This window comes from Balaenoptera physalus, assembly GCF_965194825.1.
Source record: "Balaenoptera physalus genome assembly, chromosome: 18".
Classification (NCBI taxonomy): Eukaryota; Metazoa; Chordata; class Mammalia; order Artiodactyla; family Balaenopteridae; genus Balaenoptera; species Balaenoptera physalus.
In genome coordinates, this window is record NC_138899.1 from 27,917,191 (window position 1) to 27,931,407 (window position 14,217).

General features: G+C 50.9%; 1 protein-coding gene across 1 annotated transcript; it reads left to right on the forward strand.

Moving 5' to 3' along the window:
• The first annotated feature begins 3,787 nt into the window (after window positions 1-3,787).
• On the forward strand, window positions 3,788-10,868 carry POU4F1 (POU class 4 homeobox 1). The gene is made up of 2 exons (XM_082435200.1): window positions 3,788-4,153; window positions 4,824-10,868. The coding sequence occupies exons 1-2, from the start codon at window positions 4,031-4,033 to the stop codon at window positions 5,973-5,975; spliced, it is 1,275 nt and encodes a 424-aa protein (XP_082291326.1). The 5' UTR covers window positions 3,788-4,030; the 3' UTR covers window positions 5,976-10,868.
• The last annotated feature ends 3,349 nt before the right edge of the window (window positions 10,869-14,217 follow it).

The following is a 14,217-nucleotide window of genomic DNA, read 5'->3' on the forward strand; positions in this document are numbered from 1 at the left end:
AAATCAGGTTCAAGCCCAGAGGTGGGGCTGGGGAGAGGGAGGCGTGCAGGTAGGGGCTGCTGAGTCCAGAGCTAACTTTCCCCGCGTCGCTTCGGAAGAAGAAAGGCTGCCCAGCCAGTGGCAGCTGTGGAGGGGGCGGGGTGCTTAAAGGCGAGCAGCATTCACCCCCAGCCGGTCCCGCCCTTGCGCTGCGCCTCTCCCGCGGGTCTTCACTGCTGCCTACCAACGTCTTCTCCCTAAGCCCGGGAAAGAGGCGCTGCGAAAGGAAATGTGAAGCGGGGCCTGCCAACGAAGGAGGAGAAAATTAATTAATGAGGGAAAGAAATGTGTTTCTGATCCAGATGATAGACTCCCTATCCCTGGGGGCGGAAATTCCTTGGAAATCAATAGCTGTGCATTCATTATCTCCCTCTTGATAAAATGCAAAGCTATGAGATCGGGTGAGGAGGGAATCTGTGTTGGTCATTAAACAGGAAGGAAAAGAAAAAAAGAAAAAAACAAACCCCAACCTGCCCAGGATTCTATGCCAAGGCTCAGACCCCACGTGGGCATCACTAGCTCTGGCAGGGGCCATCTAGTAACTGCACTTGCCAAACCCAGAAAACAAAGCAGTGACATTGATGGACTGAGCCCCAGTCCACCACCCTTCCCTTTCACTGCCCTGGGGAGAGTAGGGAAACGCTTGATAAGGTCCAAGGAACTACCGGCAGATCTACCACCGTGTTCCACTTTCTAGCCTGGGGCTGAGGCCCAGCAGGGATGTGACAGGATAATTCTCCAAGCAGCATCCCCTACCCCACCCGGTATTTCTATACAATTCCCTCTCACCGCACCTGTCACACCTGTACCACAAAAACACCCCCTTCACCTGTAGCTACCCCACTCTCATAGACTGCCACCGCCCGAAGGCAGATGCCTGTATTTTATACCTCATTTTATCTCCAGTGTCTTGCCCTGGCCCAGACTGGTGCTCAGCAAGCATTTGAGGAAGGGAGGTAGGGTAGAAAGTAAATGAGGGAAGGATGAGATAAATGACTTTGGAAAAATTGCTGGCTGGAATCAAGATAGACAGCTCCGCGTGGGGACAGCACGCCCTTCTGTTCCAATCTGCATCTCCTTTTCAGGGAGAGAGGAGACCCCTTCGGTGATCTTCCTGCTTTCCCCCCACTCCCCATTGGTCCTGGCTTGCTAAACTCTCTTTGTTTTTCTCCCGGCCCTCGCCGTCTGCCTTCTCTTCCTTCCTACACACGTGTATTGTTCTATGGGGTATTTTCACTCTGTGACAAGCACCCTTCCTAAGTGCCAGGGTGGACACAGATGTGCCCTAAATGGGCTTCCAATCCATTAGTGGGGTGAGGTGGGGTAGTGAGATGGGAATTGTACCCAGGGCCCTATTTCTAGCCCTGGGGGAAAGTGAGACATTCTGAGCAAAGGTCTGAGCCCACCCTAAGCTGGGCAGGGACTCTGGTTGTCCAAAAAGAAGTGAACTAGGAGAGGAGTCTGGACAAGGAGGTGAAGTCTTGACCTCAGGCCAGGGACCTCCCCGCTGGGTTAATTGGCGCTCTCTCAGTGTTGGAGGGTAAACCGAGATGAGCTTCGGGTACTCAGGGGCTCACCTCTCTCTCTCAGAGTCCATGTGGCCCCAAAACTGTGCTATTTGCGTTTGTTTCCCCTGCACTCTTTGGGGTCCCTAAAAGCCAGCGTTTCCCTGGGGGGAGGGGGAGACAGGATCTAGGCGCTCATCCTCTGCGGGGCCCTTCCTTCCCCCCCACCCCGACCCCCCTCTCCCCTAACGCAGGCGAGCTCAGGGAACCGCCGCGGTGGGTGTCAGGAAGGATTAAGTTAAGCCTGGACACCCGGTGCGAAGACCGTAGGACTCATTCGCTCCCTCCAGCGATGTCCTGCTCGTGGTTCATTCCCTGTAGAGATAAAGTTGCACTTAGCACTCCCAAGGGACCGCGTAATGGATGGAAACGAGGCTCCTTCTCACACTAGCAAGTGAACATCCTTCTTACTCCCCTCTCGGGCTGCAAGGGGGTAGGGGGAGGGGGAAAGGTAGAGAGAAAAGAAAAGACAGAAAGAAAAAAGAAAAAGCCGTGGTGACGCCTCTGGGCTCTTAGAATTTGAGTAGGGAGCGTGTCCGCTAAATACGCACGCGTTTATCCAAAGAAAAGATCCAAGCGAACGCAAATTTAGGTTTATAGAAATGAGATCTAATCTTTGGCGGAAATACAGACCTCCTGGCTGTGGGAGAGGCCAGAAAGATTATTTATCTGATCTCTGCCTCCCATAAGCAGCCCCTTGCCGTTCGCCAGCTCTCTCGCTGCAGATGTGATAACATCTGGGCTGTTATCACCCCGGGCAAGGGCTGAGTCCCTGGGGACTCGGGCACCTGAACTATCCGGTAGGCCCTTGATCTGCCTGCCACATAAGGGCCACATAGCAGGTTGGCTAATTGATTTATTCTTCTTACGTTTTGATTTCACAATAATAAGAAAAAAAAAAGCTGGACCAGAGTTGCGCCCCGTTCTTTTAAGTTGGTTTGAATTAATATTTTAATCACGCTTTCCTATAAATTGGCTTGATTCTGTTCCCTACTGAAGAAAAAAAAATATGTGTGTGTATATATATACACATCTATACATCTGTATGTATATCTGTATCTGGGGGGCTGGGGGGCGGGTGGTCGGCAAACAAGCCAAAACGATGGAAGGGAAAATAAAGTTCTCTTCAACATCTTATTCCCTTTTCTCTGAAGCTATTTCCTTTTCCTGGAGTTTCCAACATAAAGCGTGTGTGTGTGTGTGTGTTGTACGCTGAAGAGAGGTAAGGATCCCAGCTACACCCTGTTAACTATTTTTCCTTTTGATTACAAGAAGCCTCAGATCACCCGGAGCTCGTTTGAAATGTGGGTTTGTACACGGTTAAAGGAGACAAACAATAAGAGAAATGCACAACTTCATTTCAACAACCAGCCGTTCCCTAGTAGAAAGCACACGCTCCTTGTGGCTCCTAAGTGGCTGTCACTGTCGGTGCCTGACACACTTATAGTCGCAACAACAACAACAACAACAAAGTATGCGGAGGAAATTAAATCATATGGAAATCAATAGCATCTGACTGCTTCAAACAAACGTCTGTCACCGCGATTATTCATTCTCCAGGAACCTATTTATAAACCATGAAAGAAACAGGTTCTTGCCGCAAAAGACAGCACCTTCTGCATTTCTGTGTTATTTATACTGCATACAGAAGAATGCGCGGGCATAATTTAACATACAAATGCCTAGCTGTATACATTATATAACAGCTTGTTAGACGTCCCGGAGAGGAGGTGTGCCTAAGTAATGCGCATATATTCAGGGCTTGCGATCAGGGTGAGGGTGTGGGGGAGGGAGGGAAACCACCCAGGGGCTGGCGAGCATCTTGTCTTTCTTCCCCTAAAAGATGCCTACCCTCAGACAATAGCTGGCCCTTTTGATCTTTCCAGACCCGCGATGGGAAAGGTGAGAAGTGCAGTGCGCATGTCCGGGTAGCTACAGGTGCATCACCTGCGCTGTCCTTGCTGGTGGTCAGTATAAGAGCGGCTCCCACGCGCGGGTCGCGGCCGGGAGAGCGCGCGCGCGCGCGCGCAGACGCACGGCGCCGCCGAGAGGGAGAGCGCGCGTCAGATAGACGGAGACAGCTGATGCCTGTCAGCGCGGCGGGCCCGCGAGCTCTCGCGAGAGCTCCCCGGACCGGCCGCGAGAATTGGGGCTCAGGTGTAAGAGGAGTGCATCCCGTCGGCGCACGGGGCTAGAGCTCTCGGAGAAGTGGGATCGCGAGGCCGGTGCGCGGCGGTCTGCGCGGTCAAAGGAGCGCCGGGCGGCAGCGGCGGCAGCAGAAGCAGCAGCGGCCCCCGGCGCGTCCGCCGCCTCCGCGCCGCCAGCCACCGCGGCTGCAGCCTCCGAAGGGAGGCCGGGGGAGCCGGCGTGCGCACTTTCCCGCGGACTTTCGGAGTGTTTGTGGATTTACATGCCAAGCCATCAAGATGATGTCCATGAACAGCAAGCAGCCTCACTTTGCCATGCATCCCACCCTCCCTGAGCACAAGTACCCGTCGCTGCACTCCAGCTCCGAGGCCATCCGGCGGGCCTGCCTGCCCACGCCGCCGGTAAGCGCCCCATGCCCGCCGACCCGGCCCGCGCGCCTGCCCCCTCCCCGTCTCCGAGACGCTGCATGTCGGGTGCTGATGTGTGTACAGGTCCCGGTGCGGGGATTTGCGGGCAGGGAGTTTTAGAAGAGTCCCGCTGCGAGGCAGGCTTTGTACAGTGGCGCTTAGTGTCGTGTTCCCGTCGCCTCTGCCTCCGGGTCGGGCGCCGGCGATCGGAGCGGGGAGCGCTGGGGCCATGAGTCTCGACTTCCCTCCACTCTTTCCTGTTAATTTCATGCCTTGGAAAGGCGGTCTCTGTGCGTGTTTGGGTGCGTGACACGGGTCCCCAGCTGCGAGTTACATCTGCACTTCTTCTTCTTTCCCCTTCCTTTTCCGTCTCCCACGCCCGTCCCCGGAATGTGTTCCTGTGTCCCCCTCTCCTCCGCATCTGCCCCTCTCCTCACACTCCCGTCCCTTCTCATCTGACCCCCCGTCTCGTCCCCAATGTGTCCCTATTCTGTCTTTCCCGGTCTCCACTATCCCCACCCTCGTCGTTATTATTTTGCTTGCTTTGTGTTTGCCTTTTGCTTGTCGTGCTTTCCGGCTTGTGTGTGGTGGTTCTGTGTTTTTGCTTTTTTTGGTTTTGTGGTTTGTTTTTTTTTTTTTTTGGTTTGGTTTGTGTCGCCTGCAGCTGCAGAGCAACCTCTTCGCCAGCCTAGACGAAACGCTGCTGGCGCGGGCCGAGGCGCTGGCGGCGGTGGACATCGCCGTGTCCCAGGGCAAGAGCCACCCGTTCAAGCCGGATGCCACGTACCACACGATGAACAGCGTGCCATGCACGTCCACGTCCACCGTGCCGCTGGCGCATCACCACCACCACCACCATCACCACCAGGCGCTCGAGCCCGGTGACCTGCTGGACCACATCTCGTCGCCCTCGCTCGCGCTCATGGCCGGCGCGGGAGGCGCGGGCGCGGCGGGCGGCGGCGGCGGCGCCCACGACGGCCCGGGGGGCGGAGGCGGCCCGGGGGGCGGCGGCGGCCCAGGCGGTGGCGGCCCCGGGGGCGGCGGCGGCCCGGGCGGCGGCGGCCCGGGGGGCGGCGGCGGGGGCCCGGGCGGCGGGCTGCTGGGCGGCTCGGCGCATCCGCATCCGCACATGCACGGCCTGGGCCACCTGTCGCACCCGGCGGCGGCGGCCGCCATGAACATGCCGTCGGGGCTGCCGCACCCCGGGCTGGTGGCGGCGGCGGCGCACCACGGCGCGGCAGCGGCGGCGGCGGCGGCGGCGGCGGCCGGGCAGGTGGCGGCGGCGTCGGCGGCGGCGGCAGTGGTGGGCGCGGCGGGCCTGGCGTCCATCTGCGACTCGGACACGGACCCGCGCGAGCTCGAGGCGTTCGCCGAGCGCTTCAAGCAGCGGCGCATCAAGCTGGGTGTGACGCAGGCCGACGTGGGCTCGGCGCTGGCCAACCTCAAGATCCCGGGCGTGGGCTCGCTCAGCCAGAGCACCATCTGCAGGTTCGAGTCGCTCACGCTCTCGCACAACAACATGATCGCGCTCAAGCCCATCCTGCAGGCGTGGCTGGAGGAAGCCGAGGGCGCGCAGCGCGAGAAAATGAACAAGCCCGAGCTCTTCAACGGTGGCGAGAAGAAGCGCAAGCGGACTTCCATCGCCGCGCCCGAGAAGCGCTCGCTCGAGGCCTACTTCGCCGTACAGCCCCGGCCCTCGTCCGAGAAGATCGCCGCCATCGCCGAGAAACTGGACCTCAAAAAGAACGTGGTGCGGGTGTGGTTTTGCAACCAGAGACAGAAGCAGAAGCGGATGAAATTCTCCGCCACTTACTGAGGGGGATGGGAGGTACCGGGCGGGGCAGAGCGGGGAGCCGAAGGGGCATTTCGGGGGGCTTTCCCCGGGCCTGTTTCCCCCCGGATTTAGAGTGTCCGTTGTCCTGCTTGCGTCTGGGGAGTCCCTCCTTGAGCGCTCGCCTCCACCTCCTCTCTGCTCTCCCTGCCCTTACCCTCCCCAGCCTAGAGGACTGGGGTGCCGGGTGTGGACACCGGAGAGAAGGGCGGGGGAGAAGAGGGAGCATTTGTGAGAATGGGGAGTCGGGGGAAGGAAAGCGGAGACTGGAGGAGGGGTTGTGAGGAGCAGGATGGCTCTGGGGGTGAGGGTGGGGGGAGACTCGGGAAGCGTAGGGAAATTGACTGTTTTTGACCAGAGACACTTATCAAAATCTCCTGGGGACCAAGGAGCTATGTACAAAAAAACCTACCAACCACCAAAAACTAGACAAATAAAGACAAACGAAAACAAAACAGAACAAAAGCAAAGAAAAAAATGCTTTAGAAATTTAACTCCGGAGAGTCGTGTTCTGCAGCTTCATTCCCCCCTCCCCCCCCCCACAAGGAAGAGAAAAAAGGGCACCACATTATTACCATCGCCCAGCCCCACACACAGGAACTGAGTCAAAGACCGAACACCAGACTAACCGGAAGGTGAAATTCTGGGTAGCAAAGCTAGTTGTTCTGTTTGCGTGTTTAATTTAATCTTTCCTCTAAGTCTCACCTACACCCCATCCAAGTCCTCTTTGATTTATTTTCTCTTTTCCAATGAGACTCCGATGGCTGCTCTCCATTGCCAGAAAGTGAGTAGGGGCACAGCTGAAAGGGGCGGTGGGTGGCTACTTGTTTAGGTGAAGTCCAAGTTTTCCAGTGACCCAGCCTATGCTCCTGTGGCCTGATAGGTCAGATGGGGGTCTTTAGGGAGAGAGAGGCATAGTCTTTGGGCTGACTAAAAAGCAGAATTTAGAGCCTCCGAAATAAATATTTTATTCTAGGAAAACAGAACAATTTTAACCAGTTTTTTACTCTTTCCATTTTTGCTCTTATATCTAATATCTAGAAAACAGACCATTTCAAAATAAGCTTTCCCCCCCACCCCCACTCATAGAACTTGCTTGCCCTTTCATTTATTTTTCTGAGTGGCTTATTTTAAACTATCTACTTTTTTTCCCCTGTTGATTCAAATAGATTGATGGGGTGGCAGACAGTAGGAGAGATACGCTGTCCCATTTTCTCCACAGAACAGGACCCATCTTGCTCTTCTAGGTCCCCTTTCTTCTCTCTTGGAGAACATGAAATCATTGAAATATTGAGAAGTTTCTGCTTTCACTTGGAGCAGGACTTGGCTGCGAGAAAATCAACTAAATCCCAGATGAGAGGAAGACAGGTTTAAAGCCCTCCATTTATTTCAAAAGGGTCTGCATGTTGGGAGCGGGGGGAAGCAGAACAACTGTTTCATTATTATTATTATTAAATTATTATTATTATTATCCAAAAGTAATTTATTGCTGGGGATAAATGTTGGGTAGCAAGACCTTTAATTTGCACTATCAGTCTCCCAAATAGAAAATCATGTATAGTATTTCATAGTAATAATCAAGGTACTTTATGAACTACTGATGGATTAAAAAAGAGAGAGAAAAAAAAATTGAAGGTGGTTAGGTAAAATGCCTGCTTGGTGCACAAGACACTCTTTTGATCTCGGGTGGAGATGGTTTATTACCATTCTTTAATAAGAACTAAAAAATTGGAAACAGAACAGATGAGAAAAGAAAAAACCTGCCATTTAACAAGACTGAAATCATGCATGATCTGAAAGGTGCAGAAAGAAACACAACTAGGTCTCACTCTGGTTAGGCATTATTTATTTAATTACATTGTATATCATTGTTTGCAGCGCAAACATTCTATGCATTTGAAACTGAGCACTAAACTGGGCTAGCTTTCTGATAGACCGTTTTGTGGATAGTGTGATATCACAGTCTACTGCCTGTTTTCACCGAAAACACAACATTCTTGTCATATTCTTGTATTTAGAGGAAAAGGAAAAAAGGAAGATTACTGTAAATATTTTCTTTAATGCACACACTCACACAGCGGTTACGAACTGCCAGTGTTAACACTGAAATGCCTCACGGATTGATCTACCTGCCCATGTATGTCTGCTGAGCTCTTTCCTTGGTTATGTCTTTGCTCTATTATCTTTCCCTCCTCCCCACTTCTATCAGAACCACTTCTGTGCGCCAAAATACAACAGGGGGATATGTCCCAGTACACTTACAAATAAAACATAACTGAAAGAAGAGCAGTTTTATGATCTGGGTGCATTTTTGTGTTTATACTGGGCCAAAGTCCTGGTAGAGCCGGTCAACAAATGAGACTCAATTCAACCAAAAATACTGGGAAGGGGAGGATGTTGAAAGGGAGGTGAAAAGAGGGGAAAGGATGAGAATGATGTATTTTTCTGCTGAATCAGAATTCACTTTCAGATAACTCATGTGAAAGCGGTGCTCTGAATAAAATGAATTCTCTATTAGTTGCCTGTGTTTATCAAAGTTTTCTTTTTTTTAACTGCAGAAACCCTTCAAGCACAGCCCTCGCTTCAGAGTGGTGGAAGGTAATAAATAACCACGCACTCTCAAAATACTTAAATCAAGGTTCGGTGCAGAGGCATCTGGAGGTTTGTATGTGGTGTTCTAGCCTAAAAACGTTTCTAAGAAAATGTTGTAACTAAATGACTTTTATTTGGAGGTTAACAAAAACCATCCACTGATCTGTCCAGCCATGGTGTCAAATGCGTCTGTTCATTTGGAACTTTAGTGTGCCACCTACTGCTCCAGAGGGACCAGAGATTCTCTGTTGGTGACCCGGGACTAGATCAGATGCCAAATGTAAAAAGTTTCTTAATAGCTGGGATTATATCTTCTGAAGTCATCCTACTTTAGCCAAATCTTTTTAATTTCACCGGCAAATCTGTGAAACAAAATGCTTGATGTTCAAAAAAGAAGAGTACATTTAAAAAGCTGTGATTTTAAACAATTGTTAATGTTTAAAAAAAAGCACTAGAGGTATTTTTAAAATAGATCTCTTCCATCAAAATTGATTTGTTTCTGTTGTTATTAACTTGAAATGTCATCAAAGTTTTAAATAAAATACATTTGTTTAAAAAAAATACCCACGTTATTTTATAGAAAAGTATGACCGGATTTCATTGTTGGAGAACCAGGAATGAACAAATAAACAGATTTACAAAGGCTGTTTTTTAAAAAAAATCTGCCCCGAACGGAAATGTTGCAGGCAAATATATTTGTATTATATAATGATGACTAATGTATGTAATAAGAACCTAAGCATTTGTTTTGTATTAAGTAAAATCCTTACCAAATAAAGAGAAGACAATATTATGTTAATAAAACAGATTATGAAAATACATGCTTTGCAGAGTTTCCTATTTTACGTAGTAGGAAGCTGTGCAAAACAGGAAATGCCTTGCTATCTAGTGACTGAATCTGTGTACTGCCTGAAGGAATATTAAGACTATTCTAGGATACCTTTAACTGTCAATTCATGAACAAACAAACAAATAAACAAGCTAACAAACGTCCTCCTGGAGAGAGTGCTAAGGCTTGCTACTCAGTGGTAGTTAACCTTTCAAAGTTTTCTGGTTCTGAAGAACGGAACTTCAAGTGAATTCTGGCACTAGTCAGTGGGTGGAAATAGCGTGGCTCCGGTCCTTTTAAATAATCTCAAAATAAGTTGGAGTGGGAAAATTGTGTTCTGTTTGCATTTCAGCTTCTCAGGAAATGCAGGCGGTGGTGGAGTAGGAAAGGCAAAAGAAAAGTAAGCATAAAATGCATCTACCACGTTTAAGCCACCCATTCGTTTTAAATTTTCTCTTTTCCCCAGTCCTAGCTCCGGGTCCCACTACTTCTGTAGGTCTAGGAAATGATGTCCTCAAGACGCTTCAACTAACTTCTTAATAGATTTTTGTTTAATGCGTGTTCTGAAATTGCTCTCAACTTCGATTACACCCTCATAAATAAACCGTAGGCACCCACTGCCGTGATTGTATCGACTTTTAATTTTTTGTCGTATTAAGATGACTTCGGTCCGGTTCCTACACTTGGCCGCGCCAAGAGAGGACAGGGCGCCCTTGGCCGAGGACTCACCCGGCCAGCTCCCGCCCTCAGCCCCTTGCCCCGTCTCCCCGGTCTTTCCGCCAACCTTGCCTGAAGCATCCGTACCCCATCTTTCACTTGGATGGGCTTTCATAGTCGAATCCGTGAGGTAGGAATTGTGACTTCTGACCTGGCTGAAAGCAGCGTTCCCCACCCCATTCGAATGGCCTTGGTGGCCAGCGAGGTGATAAAGGTGACGACCACAATTGTTCTCTGGTGTGGTTTTGCTGATGGGTGTTACTGCCGCTGCAGTCTTAGCCCCAGTCCTCGCGAGCGGTTCCAGAGGAGAACGCAAGCTTAATTGATTTTTAAAAAATAGCAGCCGAACTCTAAGTCTCACGGGGGGCCTCTTTCCCACCTGCGAGATAAGCCTTGTCGCAATAATTACGTTATTTAATATTTGATCAAACCTTTGTGCCACCGCGGCGGGAGGGGCCGGGCCGCCTCACGCCCTCCGGGGGCAGCGGGCAAGCGGCTCGGCCCGAGCCGGACCGGGCACGTGCGGCGGGGCCGCGCAGCCGCCCCGCTCGGGTTGGCTTGCCCTTTGTATAATTCATGGCCTGAGGACTCTGGAAATTAATAAAATGAATGATAACAAGAAGCTAATTAAAAACTTTCGTAATTGTTGTCAAGTCAGCCTGGTGAAGAGATTGGGCAGCCCTCCCTCTCCCCCTCCCCGAAATCCGGTGGCTCCGTAGGGCGGGGCGCGGGCCCGGAAGGGCCTTGAAACTGGAGCGGCCGAACACTCCTCCGGTTCCCGGAGTGATTTCAGAGGCGGCCTCGTCGTGCGGCTCCTTCCCCTCCAGTCTCGCAGGCTAGACTTCAGACTTAGGAGCGGGTGCCGTTTCAAACCACAGGCAGAGCTGACTGGGTCAGAATCTGCAGTCAGGAGGGGAACCGCCCTCCCCCGACCCAGGCAAGGTTCCTGACCCCCTGGAAACACCCACCCAACCCTGGGAGCCCGCGCGGGGAAATCCTAGCGCCGTAGGCGTGCGAGCCGCGGCCCAGCGACCAGGTACGCTGGCTCTGTGACCCTCCGCCGCCTGCCGCGACTCGCGGCCCGGAAGCTTCCAGCTGCCGGGGGGCCTCAGCTCCTCTCGGACGGTGGGACAGCTACCGCCTACCGGCCCTGGCCGGGGCTTAGCCAGGCCGTGGATGACCGGAGCGGTCAAACGCCCGAGTGCCCAGCGTCCGGCGCGCGTGCGCAGGCGTGACCGGCGGGGTGCGCACCGCTGGGAGCGCCGCGCGGACGGGGCGCGCTCTGAGTGCGCACAGTGCGCGCCGAGCTCGCGCATGCGCGTTGTGTGTGTGGCGTCACCTCGGAGAGTTGAGCTGGAGTTCCGCAGCTGGTAATTAAGTGCTCCCGAATGTTCTTTCCCACCCTGTAAGGGCTTCTGAGGGCGTCCTGCGAGAAAAGGGAATGGGCCAGTATCTCGCAGAGGTTAAAAATACTCCCCTCCCCACAGTTTGCCCACGTCAGCAGACGTCCTAAACACCACAAAACTTACAAAACTGGTTGACATTTTTTGGCAAGAAATGGGAGCAATAAGGTCTCGGCTTTTGTTTTGTTGTTAGGGTGCACACCAGCAAAGCCCTGCTACGAATTTGACCTTATACCTGGCGCGGGAGGAAGGCTGGCCGCTGGGCGTTAGTCCCGGGGAATTCCGTAGAGTCCTGGATCGCAAAACGGAGGATGAATATCTCGGTTTCGAAAGAAGCTGGCAAAGCTCAAGCCAGGGGACCAGTGTCCTGCTCCTGCAGCCCCTGGGGTGGGGCTAGGAGCGCCCGTCTCCCATCCCTTGCCCCAAGCCCGAGGGCCCCGGAGGTCGCTTCTTTCCGATTTAGAAAGCGAAGAGAATGGGAAAAAAGAAGAAAAACTAAAGAAGCGTGGAGAGAAGTGGCAAAAGGAGGGATGGAGAAGGAAGAGAGGCAGACTCCTTGCATTGATTAGGTAAAGCAAATTACAAACCAAAGTTTCGTAACTCTTGACGCCTGGCTTCAGTGAAGCATAATGCACACAAACTTTTGTAGGCATGGATCAGAATAGAACAAAGTGTTGACAATTTCCAGCCGCGGAAATTCTATTACACCAGTCTTTCCCTCCCCCCGCCCCGCCCCCGCCAAGTGTTGACAGTAAACATTTAATGAAGGCTGGGACCTGGCTGTCTCCAGCCAGTGTCTGAATACTTTAAGCAGACCATTGGCACGTCTTCTTCCACTTCAAACATCGCGCGCTACACTCTAACATTAATATATATATATATATATATATATATATACATACACAAAGTGTGAGACAAATAGTATGTTTATACGAATATCTTAAGTGGTGTGCAGTAGTTCTGATACCCCCTGTACATATTAACAGAAACCAACGCATTGTAGAGTACTCGCGCTTAAAAAACTGTTAAATACAGTTAATGCAATATTAATCGCCCTTTGGTAATATAAAATGCAATATTTTCAGGCAGCTATCGAGCTTTTCTAGAAGAAGAGCTGATGAAAAGAGTCACAGCTGAATAGTGGAGAGAGAAAGCCCGGTATTTATTGCTTTTGTTTGGCTTTTGGCTACAGAGACAGGAACCTTCTAATGGGGTAAGGACATTTATTTTATCTGCAATCTATTGCTGCTAGAGCAGGGGCGGCAGATGGGGCTGGTGCGATAGTCACAGTGTAATTTAGAGCGAATCCTAATAACTAATAATGATTTATGTTAATTTTGATCACTTATGCGACTTTACCAAAGCGTTGTGATGAAAGAAAGGGAAAGCAAGAGAACCAGAACGTGACAAGGAGCTCTGAGGCTGAGATTGGAGCTCAGCTATCCTGCTTAAAATGTGTTTTATGAGTTAGCAATGGAAAAACAGGCATTTTAAAAAGCAGGTAGGATCCATTTGACTCTGGGCAGAGGTATCTCCCGGGGGCTTTCATTTCTTCTGAAAAGATACCTAAGTGAGAGGAACCGTGACGCCTTTGAGCGGGAGTATCTTTTATCGCAGTTTTAAAGAAAAAGATATGGTTTCAATTGTTTCATTTGCTTATATTCAACTAAGAGGTCTTGTGTGTCTATGTATGTGCACGCTTTTGTGTGTGTGTGTGTGTGTGTAGTGGAATCAAGTGTGTGAGAGGCGTTAGTGCGCGCCGGGGTCTTCCTTCCAAAGTGTAATCTGAGTCCGAGGTTTGAAATCAGCCTTCGCGCCTATGAGCAGGCTCTCGCGCACTGTCGCCACGCCTTATGCAAAAGTTTTATTACTGCGTGCTTAAGCAAGTTGCCTTTCTTGCTTCCCATCTGATATTTGTTTGTCTAGAATCAACTTTTGGGAAGCTTTGCCTTCTCTGCCTCCCGTCTTTCCCCTCCCTCAAGGGATCCCAGGGCTTTTAAACTTAAAAGTGCTTCCCCTCTCCCCATCCTCCTGGTTAAGTGGCACGGGTTCAGAACCCCAGGGGCTGCCAACGGGACACAGTTCTGCACGGGAACAGGGGATTTTCGGCTGCCACGCGGTGCACTGCAGAGGGTCGGAGCGATTTTGAAAGGGAGGGTGCGCCTTGCTCGTGGCAATTTACTTTTTCGGTTACCTTTTGCGCGTTTCAACGCCTCAAGGCTATAGTTTGAAAGTAAGACAGCATCAAAGCACCTCCTTATTAGCTCTGTATTTGAGAAATCCGAAGATGAAACTACCTAAAAGGTTTAATAGGGCGGAACAGCATTTATTTGCCAAGCAAACAGTCAGAGTACAGTTCAAAAGGGGTACAGTGGTTTATCAGCAGGAGGCTGGAAGGAGAAGAACGTTGGGTAAAGGGAATTTCAAGCTTCAGTTACGACGTTGAAGTGAATTAAATAAGCTTCAAGTGGGATGTCTGCTTTGATTTTGAGTACCATCTCCCTCGCCAAAAATTTATACATATGTACATGTGTATATATATTTCTGCATATACGTACGTCCTAGAGGCTTACTCCCCCTTTCAGAGTTGTTGTCAAGACTTTGTTTGTAACTTTTAGGTTTTGTAGAGCAATAATAGTTATCTTTCTAGGGATTTGATCGCAAATGTATTTAAAATATAATCTTT

Coding starts and splice junctions, on each gene's coding strand:
- POU4F1 (XM_082435200.1), top strand. CDS start 4,031: ATGATGTCCATGAACAGCAAGCAGCCTCACTTTGCCATGCATCCCACC. Junction 4,154..4,823: donor CCTGCCTGCCCACGCCGCCG/GTAAGCGCCCCA, acceptor TGTCGCCTGCAG/CTGCAGAGCAACCTCTTCGC.